At 46.0% G+C, this 26,545-nt stretch overlaps 2 protein-coding genes and 2 pseudogenes across 4 annotated transcripts in view; all 4 read left to right on the top strand.

Annotated features, from left to right (window-relative positions):
• LOC116958166 (uncharacterized) overlaps positions 1 to 26,545 on the top strand; it is a 128,998-nt gene that overhangs the window by 78,898 nt on the left and 23,555 nt on the right. The window contains exon 1 of one of the 2 annotated variants that reach the window (XM_076055939.1): positions 20,517 to 20,679. The exons of the other annotated variant lie outside the window; for it this stretch is intronic. The gene's annotated coding sequence lies outside the window, so the exon portion shown is untranslated. Of the gene's footprint in view, positions 1 to 20,516; positions 20,680 to 26,545 lie in introns of those variants that run through there. 2 annotated transcript variants of the gene reach the window in all.
• The window catches only part of LOC142907017 (uncharacterized), a 72,311-nt gene that overhangs the window by 33,461 nt on the left and 12,305 nt on the right, over positions 1 to 26,545 (top strand). The window contains exon 2 of one of the 2 annotated variants that reach the window (XM_076055948.1): positions 21,016 to 24,998. In XM_076055948.1, coding sequence (XP_075912063.1) covers positions 24,207 to 24,998 — 792 coding nt within the window. In that variant the 5' untranslated portion in view covers positions 21,016 to 24,206. The remainder of the gene's footprint in view (positions 1 to 21,015; positions 24,999 to 26,545) is intronic. The other variant, XM_076055946.1, reaches the window with a different exon arrangement.
• LOC142907024 (uncharacterized) overlaps positions 1 to 26,545 on the top strand; it is a 183,127-nt pseudogene that overhangs the window by 153,394 nt on the left and 3,188 nt on the right.
• LOC142907026 (uncharacterized) lies at positions 1,841 to 17,553 on the top strand (annotated as a pseudogene).

The raw sequence follows: 26,545 nt of genomic DNA, 5'->3' as shown, positions 1-26,545 counted from the left end.
GCGACCTGCCCACAACACAACACAAGGTGAGGCTCCTCAACAGCGTGGCGGTGTTCACTCTGGACGCGTGGCGGTGTTCACTCTAGACGCGTGGCGGTGTTCACTCTACACGCGTGGCGGTGTTCACTCTGGACGCGTGGCGGTGTTCACTCTAGACGCGTGGCGGTGTTCACTCTGGACGCGTGGCGGTGTTCACTCTGGACGCGTGGCGGTGTTCACTCTACTTGGTGGAGTGAGGAAGCATGAATTCTGTGCAGGTGAAGGTGGCCAGGCATGGGTCTGGACACACCACCACCTTTTGAACCGTGCCAGTGCGTGACAGTGGTGGAGCCAGTGGGGGTGGGGTAGGCACGTGCCCCCCCCAACGATCCGATCGAAATCCCTAATTTCGATAGGATCATTGGGGTTTATTAGTGACTAGCTTCACTACCCGGCTTCGCCCGGGACTTGGATTCTTGTCTTGGATAAATTTCATATCCCTTATATTTCACTGAAAAACCCTTAAAAATGTTGATGCTTGCGAGAAAGAAAAAAGGCGAAACAAATCAAGTTACCTAAATCGGATGTTTTCACTCAAGGAAATTTAACCTTAATCCACTACTACGCAAGGTCGATTTTGGTCACTCGGGAAGGGAATAATGACGTGGCGAGCTGAAAATAGTCGCGTTCACTTAGAAATTCCAAACGGCATAAGCTGTGAAAATTTCACGACGCCAGAGCTCAGCGTTGGGAGAGGTTTTTTGCTGCTTCACACAAACAAACAGATGTAATGTTCTGCTTCATATTTAAGATAGCAGTTCTACCCGTTCTTCGCACGGAGGATATGTATTGAAACTCCGAGAAACCAATGGCTTCATCGGCCAGGAGCGAAGCGCCACCTAAAATCTCCCGGCACGCTGTTAACAGCCCTATCTGTGCTGCCAAATACATCTTTCCCTGGATGTTCTTCCCTGTGTATGTATCTCTGCTGCCTTGTACCTCGTATCTGTTCACTCTGTCAATGCTGGTTTGTTCAACCCGGAGGATGAACACGAAATTTAGCAGTCTTCTGAAATTCGTGGTCTACCAGGCAAGTGTCTAACTGTGTTGTTGGCCTACTGGTTTTGCATCACGTAATTTTTCTTAGGTTTGTTGAGTTCTCGTCTCTCATCTTCTTGTTGTATTTGCCTCCGTGCAGTTTAACGCTCTCTATGTGTTGCGTTGATGTCACCCTATGTGCTCCCTCGCTATTTGTTTTTTTTACACCTGATGATGATCGCTTGTGTTGCGTTCGAAACGTCGTGATTTATTTTAATATAATTTTATTATATTTCTACATACGGGACTTTACCGAAAAAACCAATGGGTAATTTACGCAGTCACGAAAGCTTCAATTCTATAATCATTGCAGAGCGCTTAACTCAGGTGTGTTGCGGGTTGACGCCACAAACTTCATGGTCATACAAAATACAAAAGTCTATTTTTATACTTTTTTCATTGTGCACAGTATGGAACCTACCAACATGCCAAATTTCAGGTGTGTAGTATGTCGGGAAGTATGCTAAACATTTCGAACAGACACGCACACACACGTATCCACACATTTCCATTTTATATATAGACTAGCTTTACTACCCGGCTTTGCCTGGGACTTTGATTCTTGGATTTAAACACGGCCTTTGTGGAGTGTTGGGGGGGGGGGTGTGCGTGACGTCAGCAGGCACACTGCGTAACGATGCCGCATAGGGTGACATCTCAGATATGATGGCTATTTTAATACTTTGTGCATTGTGTCCAGTCTGGAAGCTACCCACATGCCAAATTTCCAGTTTGTGTTGCATGTTGGCAAGTCTGCTGAACATTTCAAACAGACACACATTCACAAATTTCCCTTTCATAGTTATAGATGAATCAGCATTGTGCGACTCCCCCCACTGCCACCGCGTGGCATATTATTACGTGCCAGGGACTCTATGAGAGGACAACAGTCCGTGTTCATAATTGGCAATAAGTAACGGCAAAGCTGTTACAAGTGACTCACAGAATTGTGCGCAGTTGCGTATGCAGTACACGACTTCCCTGAAGGCAAACACCTTCAGCGAGCGCGATGCCTTTCACACGCGTCGAATTAAAAGCATAGGACAAGTCCTTAGTAACAACTCCTTACTAATAACTCCTTACTTACAACTCCTTACTAACAACTCTTTACTTACTAACAACTCCTTACTAACAACTCCTATCATTTTTCATTGCTGAAAGGGGTTGCCCCCCCCCTACCTGAAAATCCTGGCTCCGCCTCTGAGTGTGTGAAAGGGTCAAGTTTGTATTTGCAGTAAAGTCTATTAACTCTATTGAGCACGGAGGTTATATCAAAACAGTAGTTTATTTTTGTTTTCCTCTGCAACTCTTCATAAGAATGTAGTCAGGAAGTTATCACAGCACACGTGCAGCTGAAGTCAGAACTCTTCATCCCAGCATTCAAGAACATCTGTGCCTGGCTTTCACACCTCTGTTGCGATTGAACATCAATTTATGCATTTCTGCATAACACAAATAGTATTATTTTCAACACCCTTTGCTACGTCCGCTGAATTTAGCTTTCGTAAATATTCCTTTTGAATCCAGACAGCCGAAATTGTGTGCTCGGAGTTTTGGGTTAACATTCATTTTGAAGATACAAGGGCTTCGAGGCACGTTTATGACCATTTGCCCTCTCATTGTGTGCCATAACAGCCCGTGTGATGAATTTGGGACACGTTTTCACTATAACATGAATATATGAATAAGTATAGACGTGTGAGTCACGTGTGACTGTATGAATGCATTCCTCTGTGCATCGATACTGACGTGTAGATGGTGTGGATATTCTTTTTTTCTGTCTGCAGCTGTCGCTTCCTCTGCAGGATTGGTCTGATGGAGCAAAGGCACTCGGCGCGGCTCGGTGCATATGGCATGGATCGTCCTGCACATTTGAAATGGCACCAGAGAACCCACACGGGAGAGAAATCCTTCAAGTGCAGTGTGTGTGGGAAGGCGTTTGCACAGTCATCAAATCTTAATGTACACCAGAGAACCCACACGGGAGAGAAACCCTTCAAGTGCAGTGTGTGTGGGAAGGCGTTTGCACAGTCACCAAATCTTCATGTACACCAGAGAACCCACACGGGAGAGAAACCCTTCAAGTGCAGTGTGTGTGGGAAGGCGTTTTCAGATTCATCTCCTCTTGTAGCACACCGGAGAACACACACAGGAGAGAAACCCTTCAAGTGCAGTGTGTGTGGGAAGGCGTTTGCACAGTCACCAAGTCTTCATGTACACCAGAGAACACACACAGGAGAGAAACCCTTCAAGTGCAGTGTGTGTGGGAAGGCGTTTGCACATTCAGCAAGTCTTCATATACACCAGAGATCACACACGGGAGATAAACCCTTCAAGTGCAGTGTGTGTGGGAAGGCGTTTGCACAGTCACCAAGTCTTAATGTACACCAGAGAACACACACAGGAGAGAAACCCTTCAAGTGCAGTGTATGTGGGAAGGCGTTTGCACATTCATCAAGTCTTCATGTACACCAGAGAACACACACAGGAGATAAACCCTTCAAATGCGGTGTGTGTGGGAAGGCGTTTGCACAGTCACCACATCTTCATGTACACCAGAGAACACACAAGCATCAGAAGGTCCACAAGGAGTGGAATCTGAAATCAGCTTGTGAAAGTCAAAGTGCCGCAATTAGCCCATCCCTCATGAAACAAGAACCGGAAGAAAATCCCAGCTTGGACACTTTTAAAGGTATCGAGGTGAAATATGAAGAGGTGAAGGTGAAATGTGAAGAAGTGACGGTGAAGAGCGAAGAAGTGAGGGTAAAATGTGAAGATGAAGATTCAACTCCAAAATCAGACCTTCACATCGATGGAGGCAACGTGAAGCAGGAGGAGAATTCTGACTGTGAGGCAGAGCGAGGCAACTCCCAGCAGTTTGTGGAAGTGGAGGTGTGGGTGGACTTCCTCCGAGACATTACAAAGTCAAATGGAGACCCGGTAGATATGTAAGCTTGAGACGATGTCGCTCCAATAGATGCACCTTTGTCACAGGCCTTTAATGACAAGAATGAGAAGTTGAACACTCAATTCCTAGGTTCAACCTGCAGGGTCAGAGCGGCCAGTCTTTGTGGACCTGTGGGTTGCGTAGATCTCTAACCATGAGCGAGAGCCAATAAGCTCTCAAGCATTCACAAGCTTCTAATAATTCCATTTATATGGTTCTTGCTTAATCGCCTCTGGCAATTCGGAGTTTTGTGGCGTATCTTGTCTCAAACACTCGAAGAGCACCCCCAAGTAGCAGCTGCCCCTGTGTGGTACAAGGTGGTGGCCCTGCACCGGCCTGCATGTGGACAAGAACCTGTCAGTAGGGGGCGATGGTTGATGTGGCATCTCAGTTGTGGAGTTTGTAGGTAATGTTTAGAATTTGATAAATTTTGACCCAGACGCCAGCATGCAATGGCCTACTCGTTTTTGAATGGCACAATAGTATGTTGTACATACACTGTTAAGCGTATTTGTAAAAAAATTGCTTGTTAGTACGATATAACCTGATGCAGTATATTTCACTGCAGTAATTCAATTTTGTTAATATGCCTGTCAAAAATTGAGAATTGTTGTATATGAGCCTTTTCCAAAATTGATATTAACAATAATATTTGCCGTTATATATCATTTTTTTTAAACAAACGCAAAAAATTAATCAATAAAACCCGTAAGCCAGTCACACGAAAAACCAGATGTCGATCATAAACAGGCCATTAATAAATTAAGAAATAATAAAACTCTCGAGGCAAGGATGTTAGCAGCTATCTGCGAAGATCTCCAGATGAACAAGAGTTTGATGTGCCCTAAGGGAGGTCACGCAGAGGGAGCCCTCCGCAAGCCAGAAACGAGGACGCCCACGGGTTAAACCATATATTTTTTTTCCTTTGTCATTAAAACAACGGTTAAAATTTAAAATGCAATAACAAGAATACGCTAAAGTTAGCGGTCCTCGCGCTCACTCCAGTTAAGACCAGATACATCAGTGAATTATTATCCAATGATTAATTCGCTATCAAATGATTTTCACCTTTAATACTTTTACTGTTAAAACAAAGCTTGGAGACAAAATACAGAGTCACATCAAAGGTTTTCGAGAAGGAATGAGACAACGGGCAAACTTGCGAAAGAGTTTAAACAATATCCCAAGCAACCCCGACCACCTTTGTCTCTCGCAGCGCGGAGAAGCAGGAACCACACCTTATCACAAGGGGCCATCTGGAGCTAGCCAGACGGGTTAATGAGAAAACACAACAGCCAGCGAACACGTTTTTAAGTTAAAGAAGTGGCTACACATCAGTCACACATAAAATTAATAATAACGTGTTCATCTTACACGACATTCCATTATAGAACCTTACAGAACCAAGGGATATAGATTCCAACAATCAAGAAACGGACCTCTTAAACTCAGGATGAAAATTATTTTTCTTTTTAATAATTCCATCGTAACAATGCGAACCTCGGTAAACCGATAGGGGTGTCGGGAGGACGTAGTTACAAGCACGAGTCTTGGCGAACATGGGACCAAATGGTATTTGAGAAATATAAAGTCGAAAGTATAAAGAGATAGGTACTTCCGACCACCTTTGTCTCTCCCGCAGAGCGCGAGAGAGGAATTTCACGCCAGGGCAAACAGATCGTTATCGCAAGAGCCATCTGTACACACACACGAACTCACACACACAGACCACGCCACCCCCCCCCCCTTCACTGCAAAGAGATGAGAATGTCTTTGAATATAACGGTCAGCGCATTTTCAAAAAGTTAAGTCAGTCAAGACAGATCAGCGATTCAAAACGTCCACAAGACGAGCAGTCGCATGGAGCGGCTGGCTCCGAGCCTCGCTGAGTAGCGAGGATCGCCGAGTCGCGATGTATCAACGAGATTGAGTCATACAGCAGTGGAGAGAAACTGCTGTCAGCGAACCAGTGCGGGCGCGTTAGCGCCCTTCAACAGAGAGAGCACGTGCCACTCAACTCACTCAACAGAAGAAAACGCTTGGCCAGCCGCCAACAAAGTATCAGCGAATCAGCGCTGAGAGCGCTCGAGCATCTCCACAGAGGAAGCACGTGCAACGTGGCTCAACCAGCAGCGGAAAAGCACGAGCAGCCTCCAACAACTTCAGCAAACCAGTGACCAAGCGCGTGCGACTTGAGTCATACAGCAGTGGAGGAAACCTGCTGTCAGAGAGCCGCCAACAACCTCAACAAAGAGAGCGCGTGCGACTCGGCTCACTCAGCAGAATGAAAAACTTGACCTGTCGCCCGCGAGCGCAGCGTCAGATACTACAGCAGCGGAAAGAGCGCGGCCAGCAAAGCCAAGCAAGAGCGTGCAGCAGCTCAGCCAGCAGTGGAGAGAAACTGCTGTCAGCGAACCAGCACGGGCGCGTTCGCGCATCTTCAAGGAGAGGGAGCGCGCGCCACCAGCGTGCCATCAGCACCAGCATCAGCACCAGCGCGTGCCAACAGCGTGCCACCAGCATCAGCACCAGCGCGTGCCAACAGCGTGCCACCAGCGTGCCATCAGCACCAGCATCAGCACCAGCGCGTGCCAACAGCGTGCCACCAGCACCAGCGCGTGCCAACAGCGTGCCACCAGCGTGCTACAGCGCGCAACTTCGCGTCACCAGCCGCTAAGAGGGCAGCGGCCCCGCACTCAACACCCATCGGCGCGACGACGGCGAGCGTCGTGCTGACTCATCCAGCCAGCGGTGGACAGAAACTGTGACGAGCCGTTCGTATTCAACCCCTCCCCCACACCCTCCCCCTCACTCTCCCCACCGCGCCGCAACACACAGGAAACACATTTTGGACACCATAGATGCTAAACTCGGCGTCTGCTTTACGCAAATAATTGAACCAGTGATAAAGAAGACACACGATACGCATATCGGGATAATCAAGAAGGGTTGCCACTCCAAGGTGGTGCATTAAAAATCAATAACGAAACATTCTGCTGTCATTGAGTTGCATAATAACCAATCGTCCTACTGTTAACAGCGTGATAAGAATTGACTTGAAGGTCTATGAATGGATGTGGTACTGTGTGGGCGATGTTTAAATGCGAATTTACATTATAAGGTTAAGGTTTTGATAGAATAGTTTGCATGTATTAATCTCTCCCTCAACAACCAATCGATTGCGTTACGCGTCGGGAATTAACCACAGGTGCCGTTATCAAAGTGAAACAACGCAATCGTGATGGTATCATGTTAACGCTGTGTTGAAATTCCAAGATCGAGAGTTTTCATATTATTCAAAAATTAAAGTTAGCTAGAAAATAAAATTTATTAAAGCATAAAGGTTATGTGTGATTCTTCCTGAAATTCTGCATAATATTGTTCTGCGTATGAGATCTGAATCCTGGGGACCTATCATAAGCACACTCTCACCACACATAATCCATAACACACATAATTCATAATGTTCAATCGAGAGTAATCGTATCCTTATCGATAATACGGAATTAAATAGCAGAGTCGAATCAACTCTCTCTCATTCATGCTCACAAGACCTACAGAACTGCATAGGATCAATTGCGTTATTCCAATTCATAACACAATCCTCGTCACCAAGGCTCGAACTGCATTATCATAACCACGCCCACTCGCATAAATTAATACAATTATCTCTCGAATCAGCACAATTTATGCACATAATTACACCAATTAACATAATTTAGGATAAATTATGCAAATTTAAAATTTCATTTAATTTTTATTATTTTCATCAATTTTCATAACACCTATATATACAACAGAATGAATACTTGTCTGTGTGTGTACATGTAACATTTTGTCTATAAGGGTCAAACATTAAATAAGTGATGTTAGGACAAAGTGTCTGTTTTGGAAGTAACCTGTACAGATAACTCAGGTGAGACTCATTGTTCTTGTGATACAGGTCAAAGGGTATTTTTGTGTTTTCAGGAAGCATCTCCATCTGGAGCAACTCATTGTCTTTGAAATAGGGAGCACACTCGGATCATTAATCAGTTACAAGGCATACCACTCAAAGGTTACACGTAAAGGAGATACATTCTCTACAACACAAATTATAATTTTGTATTACGTGTTGACGTAGATTTTGTCGAACTAGGACATGAAGTGCTCCTTGCTGATTCACGTCTGGATGTTCACAAACAGGGCTTGAAGCAAGCCTGACTGCCTGCGGTGCCCCTCACAACCATATAGGGCCTTGGGCCAGGAAAGTCACGGACAAAATTGCACACGAACGACGCCTCCACGCAAGCACCCGATGCTCCGTTTTGAAGTTTGAAAATGAAACAACTTTGAATTGTGTTATGTTTTGAATTGGAGAATTGCATTTCTTCATTAATAGCTTCTTAATTGAAACAGATATTTCGCGTGAATTTTCTCTCGTCGAAAAGTAGATGGCCTTGCCGGGGGTTCGGTTCGATGTGGACTTTAACCTGGTTGGGATCGCGGGATCGAGACGAGGCTGAGCTTGTTCATATCCGTGTACATCGATGTCCCACATTGCTTACACGGACACACCACACACAATGAAATTAAAAGAAACTAGAACAACTTAATTCCGGGGATGGGCAAAGATTGAGGAATCTCTTTCAATGGATCGAGTTAAGTTTGTGTTCGATTCAACATCTCTCTGTTCGTCTGTGTCTCTGTTTTTCTCTGTGTCTCTCTCTCGCTCGCTGACTGTGTCTCTGTCGTCTCTGTATCTTTGTTTCTGTCTTCCTCTTGTCTGTGTCTGTCCACCTCTCTCCTGCCAGTCTCTGTGTGTGTCTCTATCGCACCGTACGTAGCCGACCATGCTAATCTGTGGGTCTCTGTGTGTGAGTCTCTGTGTGTATCTGGAACTTATTTCGCACCGTACGTAGCCAACCATGCTAATCTGTGGGTCTCTCTGTGCGAGTCTCTGTGTGTATCTGGAACTTCTTTCGCACCGTGCGTAGCCGAACCTGCACAGGAGGAGCGGCTGGTATCTGTGGAGCTGTGGGCTGGGTACCATCTGTCGGCGGGAGCGAGAGACGATGAAGCTCCCAAGCATTTCACTACGTTACCAACATCATGTTTGCACTCATAAGTCGCTTGCCTATTTGTGTGTTTCGTATCGAATCTCATCTCAAACAATCGAAGGACGCCTCCCCCTAAGTGGCAGCTGCCCCTGTGTGGCACAAGGTGGCCCTGCACCACCCTGCACGTGGACATGAGTCTGTCGGTAGGGGGCGATCATTGACACGCCATCTCCGTTGTGTAGTTTCTGGATAATATTTGGAATTGCCACAATTTTGACCGTGACACCGACATGCAATGACCTGTGCGTCGTGAATGACACAACGCTATGTTTTTACATCTGCCGTGAAGCAGACTGCGCATATTGTGGTGCATGTTACTGGGGTAGCCAGGTGTGCCTGTCGGATTTGAACCTTGAACCTCTGCAATAAATAGAGAATGCGCTACCATATTGTTGGTCCTTTCGGTAAAGTCACGTAAATAGAAAACAAAAATGAAGATAGAAAAAGTTTTTATTTTTATTTAAATTGCCATTATTTTTTTCTTTAATATAACATTTTTTTTATTTACGTGCCTTTACCGAAAGAACCCAAGAATATGAATTCCTGCCAGTCACGAAAGTTTCAAGGCAAAATAGAATGCACCACCAACTCGGCTCGCGTCAATCTGCGTGGAGGCGTGGGGGAGCCTGAGAGAGTTTCTCACCGGCGCAGAACTTCCATGCAGAGGGCTCCACGCAGCTTCGTGCGGAGCGACAGGCCAGGTAGCTCCCACACAGCGTGGCGCAGCTGATTAACATTTATATTGTTGGTTCTTTCGGTAATGTCACGTAGATAGAAAACAAAAATTGGAAAATAATAAATTGATGAAAAGTTGCCATTTGTCGACTGACTGAGATGACTGTGCCCACCACAGTGTACACACACACACAGTGTACACACACACACAGTGTACACACACACACAGTGTACACACACACACACACAGTGTACACACAGTGTACACACACACAGTGTACACACACACAGTGTACACACACACAGTGTACACAAACACAGTGCACACACACACACACACAGTGTACTAACACAGTGTACACACACTGTACACACACAGTGTACACACACACACAGTGTACTAACACAGTGTACACACACACAGTGTACACACACAGTGTACAAACACACACACAGTGTACAAACACACACACAGTGTACACACACAGTGTACAAACACACACACAGTGTACACACACACAGTGTACACACACTGTACACACAGTGTACACACAGTGTATACACACACTGTGTACCCACACATTGTACAAACGCACAGTGTGTACACACACACACACTGTGTACACACACACATTGTGTACACACACAGTGTGTACACACACACAGTGTACACAAACACACACAGTGTACACACACACAGTGTACACAAACACACACACAGTATACAGACAGTGTACACACACAGTGTACACACACAGTGTACAAACACACACACAGTGTACAAACACACACACAGTGTACACACACAGTGTACAAACACACACACAGTGTACACACACACACAGTGTACACACACTGTACACACACAGTGTACACACACACACAGTGTACACACACAGTGTACACACACACAGTGTACACACACACACAGTGTACACACACACAGTGTACACACACACACAGTGTACACACACACACTGTGTATCCACAAATTGTACAAACGCACAGTGTGTACACACACACACTGTGTACACACACACACACTGTGTACACACACACATTGTGTACACACACAGTGTGTACACACACACAGTGTACACAAACACACACAGTGTACACACACACAGTGTGTACACACACACAGTGTACACACACCCAAGTGGTCTCTGTTCAAGGGAGGGAACAATGGAAAATGAATCTGAATCAACTTAAACTTCAACCCCTATCTGTGACGTCACCACTCACCATAACCTCATCGGCAGGGGGATGTGTACCTCGCTAGTGACGTCATGTCACCAAGGTGTTCACCCCACCCCGTCCAAGGTGCCCTAGAACGTGACGTCACCTCTGCCTGGGTCGCTGCCGTTTTCTGTTCAATTAGAATCCATATTTGGGCAAGGTCACGCCCAGTCACTGGCGGCTCATTAACATAATCTATTCATGTACGGAAGCGCTCATTGTGGGAGGGGAGTGTTATCGTTCCCCACAACTGACGTCATGTCACCTCTTGCTGTCGCGTGACATCACGAGATAACAGGAAGCTGCTGCTACGCCCGTGCACTGAAATCCGAGGTGAGAAATTCTCATCACGGTTGTGGTGATTTTTGTGGTTGTTATGGTGGTGGTTGTTATGGTGGTGGTTGTTGTGGTGGTGGTTGTGGTGGTTGTTGTGGTGGTTGTTGTTTACCGAGGTAGAGCCTCGCTCTCTCTCTCGTAGGGATGTCAATTGAGTAGCAGCGAGCATGGAAGCGATGTCCAGGTTGCAACTTTACAGCGCGGGGCCTAGCCACGCGGGGCCTTGCCTCCTGCCCTCGCCTGATCGCGTTTGCTTCAATTATCTCGCTTAAGTTTAATTTGTCTTCAGGCGGCTCGCCACTTTGTCACTTTGTTTTACTTTTAAATATTCACGCGGTTTTTATTTCTTTTTATTTTTTACACCAGGCCAAGCCCATTTGAGCTGCTGTACCGCTTTTAGTTTTCAGAAGCGGCCTGCCCACAACACAACACAAGGTGAGGCTCCTCAACAGCGTGGCGGTGTTCACTCTAGACGTGTGGCGGAGTTCACTCTAGACGCGTGGCGGTGTTCACTCTGGACGCGTGGCGGTGTTCACTCTGGACGCGTGGCGATGTTCACTCTGGACGCGTGGCGGTGTTCACTCTGGACGCGTGGCGGTGTTCACTCTGGACGCGTGGCGGTGTTCACTCTGGACGTGTGGCGGTGTTCACTCTGGACACGTGGCGGTGTTCACTCTGGACGCGTGGCGGTGTTCACTCTGGACGCGTGGCGGTGTTCACTCTGGACGCGTGGCGGTGTTCACTCTGGACGCGTGGCGGTGTTCACTCTGGACGCGTGGCGGTGTTCACTCTAGACGCGTGGCGGTGTTCACTCTACTTGGTGGAGTGAGGGAGCATGAATTCTGAGCAGGTGAAGGTGGCCAGGCGTTGGTCTGGACACACCACCACCTTTTGAACCGTGCCAGTGTGTGACAGTGGTGGAGCCAGTGGGGGTGGGGTAGGCACGTGCCCCCCCAACGATCCGATCGAAATCCCTAATTTCGATAGGATCATTGGGGCTTATTAGTAACTAGCTTCACTACCCGGCTTCGCCCGGGACTTAGATTCTTGTCTTGGATAAATTTCATATTCCCTTATATTTCACTGAAAAACCCTTAAAAATGTTGATGCTTGCGAGAAAGAAAAAAGGCGAAACAAATCAAGTTACCTAAATCGGATGTTTTCACTCAAGGAAATTTTACCTTTATCCACTTCTACGCAAGGTCGATTTTGACCACTCGGGAAGGGAATAATGACGTGGCGAGCTGAAAATAGTCGTGTTCACTTAGAAATTCCAAACGGCATAAGCTGTGAAAATTTCACGACGCCAGAGCTCAGCGTTGGAGAGGTTTTGCTGCTTCACACAAACAAACAGATGTAATATTCCGCTTCATATTTAAGATAGCAGTTCTACCCATTCTTCGCACGGAGGATATGAATTGAAACTCCGAGAAACCAATGGCTTCATCGGCCAGGAGCGAAGCGCCACCTAAAATCTCCCGGCACGCTGTTAACAGCCCTATCTGTGCTGCCAAATACATCTTTCCCTGGATGTTATTCCCTGTGTATGTATCTCTGCTACCATGTACTTCGTATCTCTTCACTCTGTCTATGCTGGTTTGTTCAACCCCGAGGATGAACACGAAATTTAGCAGTCTTCTGAAATTCGTGGTCTACCAGGAAAGTGTCTAACTGTGTTGTTGGCCTACTGGTTTTGCATCACGTAATTTTTCTTAGGTTTTGTTGAGTTCTCGTCTCTCATCTTCTTGTTGTATTTGCCTCCGTGCAGTTTAACGCTCTCTATGTGTTGCGTTGATGTCACCCTATGTGCTCCCTCGCTATTTGTTTTTTACACCTGATGATGATCGCTTGTGTTGCGTTCGAAACGTCGTGATTTATTTCTATATAATTTTATTATATTTCTACATACGGGACTTTACCGAAAAAACCAATGAGTAATTTACGCAGTCACGAAAGCTTCAATTCTATATTCATTGCAGAGCGCTTAACACAGGTGTGTTGCGGGTTAACGCCACAAACTTCATGGTCATACAAAATACAAAAGTCTATTTTTATACTTGTTTCATTGTGCACAGTATGGAACCTACCCACATGACAAATTTCAAGTGTGTAGCATGTTGGGAAGTATGCTAAACATTTCGACCAGACACACACAAGTATACACACATTTCCCTTTTATATATAGGCTAGCTTTACTACCCGGCTTTGCCCGCGACTTTGATTCTTGGATTAAAACACGGTCTTCGCGGAGTGTTGGGTGGGGGGGTGTGCGTGACGTCAGCAGGCACACTGCGTAACGATGCCGCATAGGGTGACATCTCAGATATGACGGCTATTTTAATACTTTGTGCATTGTGTCCAGTCTGGAAGCTACCCACGTGCCAAATTTCCAGTTTGTGTTGCATGTCGGGAAGTATGCTGAACATTTCAAACAGACACACATTCCCAAATTTCTCTTTTATAAATATAGATGAATCAGCATTGTGCAACCCCACTGCCATCGTGTGGCATATTATTACGTGCCAGGGACTCTATGAGAGGACAACAGTCCGTGTTCATAATTGTCAATAAGTTACGGCAAAGCAGTTACAAGCGACTCACAGAATTGTGCGCAGTTGCGTATACAGTACACGACTTCCCTGAAGGCAAACACCTTCAGCGATCGCGATGCGTCGAATAAAAAGCATAGGACAAGTCCTTACTTACAACTCCTGACTAACAACTCCTTACTAACAACTGCTTACTTACTAACAACTATCATTTTTCATTGCTGAAAGGGGTTGCCTCCCCTACCTGAACATCCTGGCTCCACCTCTGAGTGTGTGAAAGGGTCAAGTTTGTATTTGCAGTAAAGTCTGAACTCTATTGAGCATGGAGGTTATATCAAAACAGTAGTTTGTTTTTGTTTTCCTCTGCAACTCTTTGTAAGAATGTAGTCAGGAAGTTATCACAGCACACGTGCAGCTGAAGTCGGAACTGTTCATCCCAGCATTCAAGGACATCTGTGCCTGGCTTTCACACCTCTACGTTGTGATTGAACATTAATTTATGCATTTCTGCATAACACAAATAGTATTATTTTCAACACCCTTTGCTACGTCAGCTGAATTTAGCTTTCATAAATATTCCTTTTGAAGCCAGACAGCCGAAATTGTGTGCTCGGAGTTTTGGGTTAACATTTATTTTGAAGATACGAGGGCTTCCAGGCACGTTTATGACCATTTGTGTGCCATAACAGCCCGTGTGATTAATTTGGGACACGTTTTCACTATATCATGAATATATGAATAAGTATAGAGAGTGTAAGTCACGTGTGACTGTGTAATGCATTCCTCTGTGCATCGATACTGACGTGTAGATGGTGTGGATATTCTTTTTTTCTGTCTACAGCTGTCGCTTCCTCTGCAGAATTGATCTGATGGAGCAAAGGCACTCGGCGCAGCTCGGTGCAAAAAGGCAACAATGCGACCGGTGTGCATACAGCACGGATAGTACTGCACATTTGACACGGCACCAGAGAACCAACACCTGAGAGAAACCCTTCAAGTGCAGTGTGTGTGGGAAGGCGTTTTCAGATTCATATCCTCTTGTAGCACTCCAGAGAATGCACACGGGAGATAAACCCTTCAAGTGCAGTGTGTGTGGGAAGGCGTTTGCACATTCACCAAGTCTTCATGTACACCAGAGAACACACACGGGAGAGAAACCCTTCAAGTGCAGTGTGTGTGGGAAGGCGTTTACACGTTCACCAAATCTTCATGTACACCAGAGAACACACACGGGAGAGAAACCCTTCAAGTGCAGTGTGTGTGGGAAGGCGTTTTCACATTCACCACATCTTCATGTACACCAGAGAATACACACGGGAGAGAAGCCCTTCAAGTGCAGTGTGTGTGGGAAGGCGTTTGCACATTCACCAAATCTTCATGTACACCAGAGAACACACACGAGAGAGACACCCTTCAAGTGCAGTGTGTGTGGGAAGGCGTTTGCACAGTCACCAAATCTTCATGTACACCAGAGAACACACACGGGAGAGAAACCCTTCAAGTGCAGTGTGTGTGGGAAGGCGTTTGCACGTTCACAACATCTTCATGTACACCAGAGAACACACATGAGAGAGAAACCCTTCAAGTGCAGTGTGTGTGGGAAGGCGTTTTCAAATTCACCTAGTCTTCATCTACACCAGAGAGCACACACGGGAGAGAAACCCTTCAAGTGCAGTGTGTGTGGGAAGGCGTTTTCACAGTCACCAAGTCTTCATGTACACCAGAGAACACACACGGGAGAGAAACCCTTCAAGTGCAGTGTGTGTGGGAAGGCGTTTGCACGTTCACCATATCTTCATGTACACCAGAGAACACACACGGGAGAGAAACCCTTCAAGTGCAGTGTGTGTGGGAAGGCGTTTTCAAATTCATCTGCTCTTGTAGCACACCGGAGAACACACACGGGAGAGAAACTCTTCAAGTGCAGTGTGTGTGGGAAGGCGTTTGCACAGTCACCAAATCTTCAGGTCCACCAGAGAACACACACGGGAGAGAAACCCTTCAAGTGCAGTGTGTGTGGGAAGGCGTTTGCACAGTCACCACATCTTAATGTACACCAGAGAACACACGAGCATCAGAAGATCCACAAGGAGTGGAGTCTGAAATCAGCTTGTGAAAGTCAAAGTGCCGGAATGAGCCCATCCCTCATGAAACAAGAACCGGAAGAAAGTCCCAGCTTGGACACTGTTAAAGGTATAGAGGTGAAATATGAAGAGGTGAAGGTGAAATGTGAAGAAGTGATGGTGAAGAGCGATGAAGTGAAGGTAAAATGTGAAGATGAAGATTCAACTCCAAAATCAGACCTTCACATCGATGGAGGCAACGTGAAGCAGAAGAATTCTGACTGCGAGGCAGAGCGAGGCAACTCCCAGCAGTTTGTGGCGGTGGAGGTATGGGTGGACTTCCTCCGAGACAATACAAAGTCAAATGGAGACGCGGTAGATATGTAAGCTTGAGACGATGTCGCTCCAATAGATGCACCTTTGTCACAGGCCTTTTATGACAAGAATGTGAAGTTGAACACTCAATTCCTAGGTTCAACCTGCAGGGTCAGAGCAGCCAGTCTTTGTGAACCTGTGGGTTGCGTAGATCTCTAACCATGAGCGAGAGCCAATACACTCCCAAGCTTTCACAATGTTCAAATAATTCCATTTATATGGTGCTTGCTTAATCGCCTCTGGCAATTCGGAGTTTTGTGTCGTATCTCGGCTCAAACACTCGAAGAGCATCCCCAAGTAGCAGCTGCCCCTGTGTGGTACAAGGTGGTGGCCCTGCACTGGCCTGCATGTAGACAAGAGCCTGTCAGTAGGGGGCAATGGTTGATATGGCATCTCAGTTGTGGAGTTTGTACGTAATATTTAGAATTTGATAAATTTTGACCCAGACGCCAGCATGCAATGGCCTCGTTTTTGAATGGCGCAATAGTATGTTGTACATACACTGTTAAGCGTATTTTTAAAAAAAATAGCTTCTTGTTAGTACGATGTAACCTGATGCAGTATATTTCACTGCAGTAATTCAATTTTGTTAATATGCCTGTCAATAATTTAGAATGAATACTCGTCCGATTGTGTGCGTACTTGTAACATTGTCTATAAGGGTCAAACCTTGAATAAGTGATGTTAGGACAAAGTGTGTTTTGGAAGTAACCTGTACACATAACTCAGGAGAGACTCATTGTTCTTGTGATACAGGTCAAAGGGTATTTTTGTGTTTTCAGGAAGCATCTCCATCTGGAGCAACTCATTGTCTTTGAAATAGGGAGCACACTCGGATCATTCATCTGTTACAAGGCATACCACTCAAAAGTTACACGTAGAGGAGATACATTCTCTACAACACGAATGATAATTTTGCATTACGTGTTGACGTAAATTTTGTCGAACTAGGACGTGAAATGCTCCTTGCTGATTAACGTCTGGATGTTCACAACCAAGGGCTTGAAGCAAGCCTGACTGCCTGCGGTGCCCCTTACAACCATTTAGGGCCTTGGGCCAGGAAAGTCACGGAAAAAATTGCACACGAACGATGCCTCCACGCAAGCTCCCGATGCTCCGTTTTGAAGTTTGAAAATGAAATAACTTTGAATTGTGTTATGTTTTCAATTAGATAATTGTATTTCTTCATTAAAAGTTTCTTAATTGAAATCGATATTTCGCGTGAATTTTCTCTCGTCGTAAAGTAGATGGCCTTGCCAGGGGTTCTGTTCGATGCGGACTTTAACCTGGTTGGGATCGCGGGATCGAGACGAGGCTGAGCTTGTTCATATCCGTGTACATCGATGTCCCACATTGCTTACACGGACACACCACACACAATGAAATAAATAGAAACTAGAACGACTTAATTCCGGGGATGGCCAAAGATTGAGGAATCTCTTTCAATGGAGCGAGTTAAGTTTGTGTTCGATTCAACATCTCTCTGTCCGTCTGTGTCTCTGTTCCCCTCTGTCTCTCTCTCTCGCTGACTGTGTCTCTGTGGTCTCTGTATCTTTCATTCTGTCTTCCTCTTGTCTCTGTCCACCTCTCTCTCTTGTCAGTCTCTGTGTGTGTCTCTATCAGCGTCTTTCCAACCGTATTCAACTACCGCCACTAGCAACATGCGCCCATTCAACTTTCATGGGCCCACGACTGCACGCGACTCAAACTTGCTCCGAGTCTGTGTGTACATGGAACTTCTTTCGCACCGTACGTAGCCCACCATGCTAATCTGTGGGTCTCTCTGTGTGTGAGTCTCTGTGTGTGAGTCTCTGTGTGTGTATCTGGAACTTCTTTCGCACCGTACGTAGCCAACCATGCTAATCTGTGGGGCTCTCTGTGTGTGAGTCTCTGTATCTGGAACGTCTTTCGCACCGTACGTAGCCGACCATGCTAATCTGTGGGTCTCTCTGTGTGTGAGTCTCTGTGTGTATCTGAAACTTCTTTCGCACCGTACGTAGCCAAACATGCTATTCTGTGGGTTTCTCTGTGTGTGAGTCTCTGTGTGTATCTGGAACTTCTTTCGCACCGTACGTAGCTGAACCTGCACAGGAGGAGCGGCTGGTATCTGTGGAGCTGTGGGCTGGGTACCATCTGTCGGCGGGAGCGAGAGACGATGAAGCTCCCAAGCATTTCACTACGTTACCAACATCATTTTTGCACTCATAAGTCGCTTGCCTAATTGTGTGTTTCGTATCGAATCTCATCTCAACCAATCGAAGGACACCTCCCCCTAAGTGGCAGCTGCCCCTGTGTGGCACAAGGTGGCCCTGCACCGGCCTGCACGTGGACATGAGTCTGTCGGTAGGGGGCGATCATTGACACGCCGTCTCCGTTGTGTAGTTTCTGGATAATGTTTGGAATTGCCACAATTTTGACCGTGACACCGACATGCAATGACCTGTGCGTCGTGAATGACACAACGCTATGTTTTTACATCTGCCGTGAAGCAGACTGCGCATATTGTGGTGAATGTTCCTGGGGTAGCCAGGTGTGCCTGTTCGATTTGATCCTTGAACCTCTGCAATAAATAGAGAATGCGCATCCATATTCTTGGTTCTTTCGGTAAAGTCACGTAGATAGAAAACAAAAATGAAGATAAAAACAGCGTTTATTTTTATTTAAATTGCCATTATTTTTTTTCTTTAATATAACATTTTTTTAATTTACGCGACTTTACCGAAAGAACCCAAGAATATGAATTCCTGCCAGTCACGAAAGTTTCAAGTCAAAATAGAATGCACCACCAACTCGGCTCGCGTCAATCTGCGTGGAGGCGTGGGGGGGCCTGAGAGAGTTTCTCACCGGCGCAGAACTTCCATGCAGAGGGCTCCACGCAGCTTCGTGCGGAGCGACAGGCCAGGCAGCTCCCACACAGCGTGGCGCAGCTGATTAACATTTATATTGTTGGTTCTTTCGGTAAAGTCACGTAGATAGAAAATAACAAAAAAATTGGAAAATATTAAATTGATGAAAAGTTGCCATTTGTCGACTGACTGAGATGACTGTGCCCACCACAGTGTACACACACACAGTGTACCAACACAGTGTACACACACACACAGTGTACCAACACAGTGTACACACACAGTGTACACACACACACAGTGTACACACACACACAGTGTACACACACACAGTGTACTAACACAGTGTACACACACAGTGTACACACACACACAGTGTACACACACACATAGTGTACACACACACAGTGTACACACACACACAGTGTACACACACACAGTGTACACACACACACAGTGTACACACACACACAGTGTACACACACACACTGTGTACACACACACACTGTGTACACACACAGTGTACAAACACACACTGTGTACACACACAGTGTACAAACACACAATGTACAAACACACACAGTGTACAGACAGTGTATAAACACACACAAAGTGTACAAACACACACGCAGTATGCACACACATTGTACACACACAGTGTACACACACACACAGTGCACACACAGTGTGTGTACACACACACACAGTGTACACACACAGTGTACACAAACACACAGTGTACACAAACACACGCAGTGTACACACACAGTGTACACACACACACTGTGTACACACACACACACAGTGTGTACACACACACAGTGTACACAAACACACACAGTGTACACAAACACACAGTGTACACACACACAGTGTACACACACACAGTGTACACACACAGTGTACACAAACACACACACAGCGTACACACACACACACACAGTGTACACACACACAGTGTGTACACATACACACAGTGTACACACACACAGTGTACAAACACAGTGTGCACACACAGTATGTACACACACACACAGTGTACACACACCCAAGGGGTCTCTGTTCAAGGGAGGGAGCAATGGAAAATGAATCTAAATCAACTTAAACTTCAACCCCTCTCTGTGACGTCACCACTCACCATAACCTCATCGGCGTGAAACGCCAGGGGGATGTGTACCTCGCTAGTGACGTCATGTCACCAAGGTGTTCACCCCACCCCGTCCAAGGCCCCTTGAACGTGACGTCACCTCTGCCTGGGTCGCTGCCGTTTTCTGTTCAAGTAGAATCATATTTGGGCAAGGTCACGCCCAGTGACTGGCGGCTCATTAACATAATCTATTCATGTACTGAGGCGCTTATTGTGGGAGGGGAGTGTTATCGTTCCCCACAAGTGACGTCATGTCACCTCTTGCTGCCGCGTGACATCACGAGATAACAGAAAGCTGCTGCTCCACCCGTGCACTGAAATCCGAGGTGTGAAATTCTCATCGCGGTTGTGGTTGTAGTGGTGGTGGTGGTTGTGGTGGTGGTTGTTGTTTACCGAGGTAGAGCCTCGCTCTCTCTCGTAGGGATGTCAATTGAGTAGCAGCGAGCGTGGAAGCGATGTCCAGGTTGCAACTTTACAGCGCGGGGCCTAGCCTCCTGCCCTCGCCTGGTCGCGTTTGCTTCAATTATCTCGCTTAAGTTTAATTTGGCTTCAGGCGGCTCGCCACTTTGTCACTTTGTTTTACTTTTAAATATTCACGCGGTTTTTATTTATTTTTTACAGGCCAAGCCCGCTTGAGCTGCTGTACCGCTTTTTGTTTTGAGAAGCGACCTGCCCACAACACAACACAAGGTGAGGCTCCTCAACAGCGTGGCGGTGTTCACTCTGGACGCGTGGCGGTGTTCACTCTGGACGCGTGGCGGTGTTCACTCTGGACGCGTGGCGGTGTTCACTCTAGACGCGTGGCGGTGTTCACTCTGGACGCGTGGCGGTGTTCACTCTGGACGCGTGGCGGTGTTCACTCTGGACACGTGGCGGTGTTCACTCTGGACGCGTGGCGGTGTTCACTCTGGACGCGTGGCGGTGTTCACTCTGGACGCGTGGCGGTGTTCACTCTAGACGCGTGGCGGTGTTCACTCTGGACGCGTGGCGGTGTTCACTCTGGACGCGTGGCGGTGTTCACTCTGGACACGTGGCGGTGTTCACTCTGGACGCGTGGCGGTGTTCACTCTGGACGCGTGGCGGTGTTCACTCTGGACGCGTGGCGGTGTTCACTCTGGACGCGTGGCGGTGTTCACTCTGGACGCGTGGCGGTGTTCACTCTACTTGGTGGAGTGAGGAAGCATGAATTCTGTGCAGGTGAAGGTGGCCAGGCGTTGCTCTGGACACACCACCACCTGTGAACCGTGCCAGTGTGTGACAGTGGTGGAGCCAGTGGGGGTGGGGTGGGCACGTGCCCCCCAACGATCCGATCGAAATCCCTAATTTCGATAGGATCATTGGGGTTTATTAGTAACTAGCTTCACTACCCGGCTTCGCCCGGGACTTAGATTCTTGTCTTGGATACATTTCATATCCCTTATATTTCACTGACAAACCCTTAAAAATGTTGATGCTTGCGAGAAAGAAAAAAGGCGAATCAAATCAAGTTACCTAAATCGGATGTTTTCACTCAAGGAAATTTTACCTTAATCCACTTCTACGCAAGGTCGATTTTGGCCACTCGGGAAGGGAATAATGACGTGGTGAGCTGAAAATAGTCGCGTTCACTTAGAAATTCCAAACGGCATAAGCTGTGAAAATTTCACGACGCCAGAGCTCAGTGTTGGAGAGGTTTTGCTGCTTCACACAAACAAACAGATGTAATGTTCTGCTTCATATTTAAGATAGCAGTTCTACCCGTTCTTCACACGGAGGATATGTATTGAAACTCCGAGAAACCAATGGCTTCATCGGCCAGGAGCGAAGCGCCACCTAAAATCTCCCGGCACGCTGTTAACAGCCCTATCTGTGCTGCCAAATACATCTTTCCCTGGATGTTCTTCCCTGTGTATGTATCTCTGCTGCCTTGTACTTCGTATCTCTTCACTCTGTCTATGCTGGTTTGTTCAACCCGGAGGATGAACACGAAATTTAGCAGTCTTCTGAAATTCGTGGTCTACCATGGAAGTGTCTAACTGTGTTGTTGGCCTACTGGTTTTGCATCACGTAATTTTTCTTGGGTTTTGTTGAGTTCTCGTCTCTCATCTTCTTGTTGTATTTGCCTCCGTGCAGTTTAACGCTCTCTATGTGTTGCGTTGATGTCACCCTATGTGCTCCCTCACTATTTGTTTTTACACCTGATGATGATCGCTTGTGTTGCGTTCGAAACGTCGTGATTTATTTCAATATAATATTGTCATATTTCTACATTCGTGACTTTACCGAAAAAAACAATGAGTAATTTATGCAGTCACGAAAGCTTCAATTCTATATTCATTGCAGAGCGCTTAACTCAGGTGTGTTGCGGGTTGACGCCACAATCTTCATGGTCATACAAAATACAAAAGTCTATTTTTATACTTGTTTCATTGTGCACGGTATGGAACCTACCCACATGCCAAATTTCAAGTGTGTAGCATGTTGGGAAGTATGCTAAACATTTCTAACAGACACACACACACGTATCCACACATTTCCCTTTTATATATAGACTGGCTTTACTACCCGGCTTTGCCCGGGACTTTGATTCTTGTCTTGGATTAAAACGCGGCCTTCGCGGAGTGTTGGTGGGGGGGTATGCGTGACGTCAGCAGGCACACTGCGTAACGATGCCGCATAGGGTGACATCTCAGATATGATGGCTATTTTAATACTTTGTGCATTGTGTCCAGTCTGGAAGCTACCCACATGCCAAATTTCAAGTTTGTGTTGCATGTCGGCAAGTATGCTGAACATTTCAAACAGACACACATTCACAAATTTCCCTTTTATAAATATAGATCAATCAGCATTGTGCGACCCCCCCCCCCCCACTGCCACCGCGTGGCATATTATTACCTGCCAGGGACTCTATGAGAGGACAACAGTCCGTGTTCATAATTGGCAATAAGTAACGGCAAAGCAGTTACAAGCGACTCTTAGAATTGTGCCCAGTTGCGTATACAGTACATGACTTCCCTGAAGGCAAACACCTTCAGCGAGCGCGATGCCTTTCACACGCGTCGAATTAAAAGCATAGGACAACTCCTTACTTACTAACAACTCCTGACTAACAACTCCTTACTTACTAACAACTAACTAACAACTCCTTACTTCCTAACAACTCCTTACTAATAACTCCTTACCAACAACTCCTTACCAACAACTCCTTATCCTATCATTTTTCATTGCTGAAAGGGGCTACCCCCCCCCCTACCTGATTATCCTGGCTCTACCTCTGAGTGTGTGAAAGAGTCAAGTTTGTATTTGCAGTAAAGTCTATTAACTCTATTGGGCACGGAGGTTATATTAAAATAGTAGTTTATTTTTGTTTTCATCTGCAACTCTTTGTAAGAATGTAGTCAGGAAGTTATCACAGCACACGTGCAGCTGAAGTCGGAACTGTTCATCCCAGCATTCAAGGACATCTGTGCCTGGCTTTCACACCTCTAAGTTGCGATTGAACATTAATTTATGCATTTCTGCATAACACAAATAGTATTATTTTCAACACCCTTTGCTACGTCAGCTGAATTTAGCTTTCATAAATAGTCCTTTTGAAGCCAGACAGCCGAAATTGTATGCTCGGAGTTTTGGGTTAACATTCATTTTGAAGATACGAGGGCTTCCAGGCACGTTTATGACCATTTGCCCTCTCATTGTGTGCGATAACAGCCCGTGTGATGAATTTGGGACACGTTTTCACTATATCATGAATATATGAATAAGTATAGACGTGTAAGTCACGTGTGACTGCATAAATGCATTCCTCTGTGGGTGTGGATATTCTCTTTTTTCTGTCTGCAGCTGTCGCTTCCTCTGCAGAATTGTTCTGATGGAGCAAAGGCACTCGGGGCAGCTCGGTGCAAAAAGGCAACAATGCGACCGGTGTGCATACAGCACGGATCGTCCTGCACATTTGACACGGCACCAGAGAACCCACACGGGAGAGAAACCCTTCAAGTGCAGTGTGTGTGGGAAGGCGTTTGCACATTCAACACATCTTCATGTACACCAGAGAACACACACGGGAGAGAAACCCTTCAAGTGCAATGTGTGTGGGAAGGCGTTTGCACAGTCACCAAATCTTCATGTACACCAGAGAACACACACGGGAGAGAAACCCTTCAAGTGCAGTGTGTGTGGGAAGGCGTTTTCACATTCACCACATCTTTATGTACACCAGAGAACACACACGGGAGAGAAACCCTTCAAGTGCAGTGTGTGTGGGAAGGCGTTTGCACAGTCACCAAATCTTCATGTACACCAGAGAACACACACGGGAGAGAAACCCTTCAAGTGCAGTGTGTGTGGGAAGGCGTTTTCACATTCACCACATCTTTATGTACACCAGAGAACACACACGGGAGAGAAACCCTTCAAGTGCAGTGTGTGTGGGAAGGCGTTTGCACAGTCACCAAGTCTTCATGCACACCAGAGAACACACACGGGAGAGAAACCCTTCAAGTGCAGTGTGTGTGGGAAGGCGTTTGCACAGTCACCAAGTCTTAATGTACACCAGAGAACACACACAGGAGAGAAACCCTTCAAGTGCAGTGTATGTGGGAAGGCGTTTGCACATTCATCAAGTCTTCATGTACACCAGAGAACACACAAGCATCAGAAGGTCCACAAGGAGTGGAATCTGAAATCAGCTTGTGAAAGTCATAGTGCCGCAATGAGCCCATCCCTCATGAAACAAGAACCGGAAGAAAATCCCAGCTTGGACACTTTTAAAGGTATCGAGGTGAAATATGAAGAGGTGAAGGTGAAATGTGAAGAAGTGATGTGAAGAGCGAAGAAGTGAGGGTAAAATGTGAAGATGAAGATTCAACTCCAAAATCAGACCTTCACATCGATGGAGGCAACGTGAAGCAGGAGGAGAATTCTGACTGAGGCAGAGCGAGGCAACTCCCAGCAGTTTGTGGAAGTGGAGGTGTGGGTGGACTTCCTCCGAGACATTACAAAGTCAAATGGGGACCCGGTAGATATGTAAGCTTGAGACGATGTCGCTCCAATAGATGCACCTTTGTCACAGGCCTTTAATGACAAGAATCAGAAGTTGAACACTCAATTCCTAGGTTCAACCTGCAGGGTCAGAGCGGCCAGTCTTTGTGAACCTGTGGGTTGCGTAGATCTCTAACCATGAGCGAGAGCCAATAAGCTTCCAAGCAATCACAAGGTTCTAATAATTCAATTTATATGGTGCTTGCTTAATCGCCTCTGGCAATTCGGAGTGTTGTGTTATATCTAGTCTCAAACACTCGAAGAGCATCCCCAAGTAGCAGCTGCCCCTGTGTGGTACAAAGTGGTGGCCCTGCACCGGCCTGCATGTGGACAAGAACCTGTCAGTAGGGGGCGATGGTTGATGTGGCATCTCAGTTGTGGAGTTTGTAGGTAACGTTTAGAATTTGATACATTTTGACCCAGACGCCAGCATGCAATGGCCTACTCGTTTTTGAATGGCGCAATAGTATGTTGTACATACACTGTTAAGCGTATTTGTAAAAAAATAGCTTGTTAGTACGATATAACCTGATGCAGTATATTTCACTGCAGCAATTCAATTTTGTTAATATGCCTGTCAATAATTGAGAATTGTTGTATATGAGCCTTTTCCAAAATTGATATTAACAATAATATTTGCCGTTATATATCATATTTTTTTTAAACAAACGAAAAAAATTAATCAATAAAACCCGTAAGCCAGGCACACGAAAAACCAGATGTCAATCATAAACAGGCCATTAATAAATAAAGAAATAATAAAACTCTCGAGGCGAGGATGTTAGTGCTATCTGCGAAGATCTCCAGATGAACAAGAGTTTGATGTGCCCTAAGGGAGGTCACGCAGAGGGAGCCCTCCGCAAGCCAGAAACGAGGACGCCCACGGGTTAAACCATTTATATTTTTTTCCTTTGTCATTAAAACAACGGTTAAAATTAAAAATGCAATAACAAGAATAAGCTAAAGTTAGCGGTCCTCGCGCTCACTCCAATTAATACCAGGCCACCAGATACATCAGTGAATTATTATCCAATGATTAATTCGCTATCAAATGATTTTCACCTTTAATACTTTTACTGTTAAAACAAAGCTTGGAGACAAAACACAGAGTCACATCAAAGGTTTTCGAGAAGGAATGAGACAACGGGCAAACTTGCGAAAGAGTTT

Source organism: Petromyzon marinus, chromosome 73 (assembly GCF_048934315.1).
Source record: "Petromyzon marinus isolate PM22_M1 ecotype Great Lakes invasive population chromosome 73, UKy_Petmar_22M1.pri1.0, whole genome shotgun sequence".
Classification (NCBI taxonomy): Eukaryota; Metazoa; Chordata; class Hyperoartia; order Petromyzontiformes; family Petromyzontidae; genus Petromyzon; species Petromyzon marinus.
Note: the sequence above shows the minus strand (reverse complement) of the source record. Positions and strands in the feature narration are given on the sequence as shown.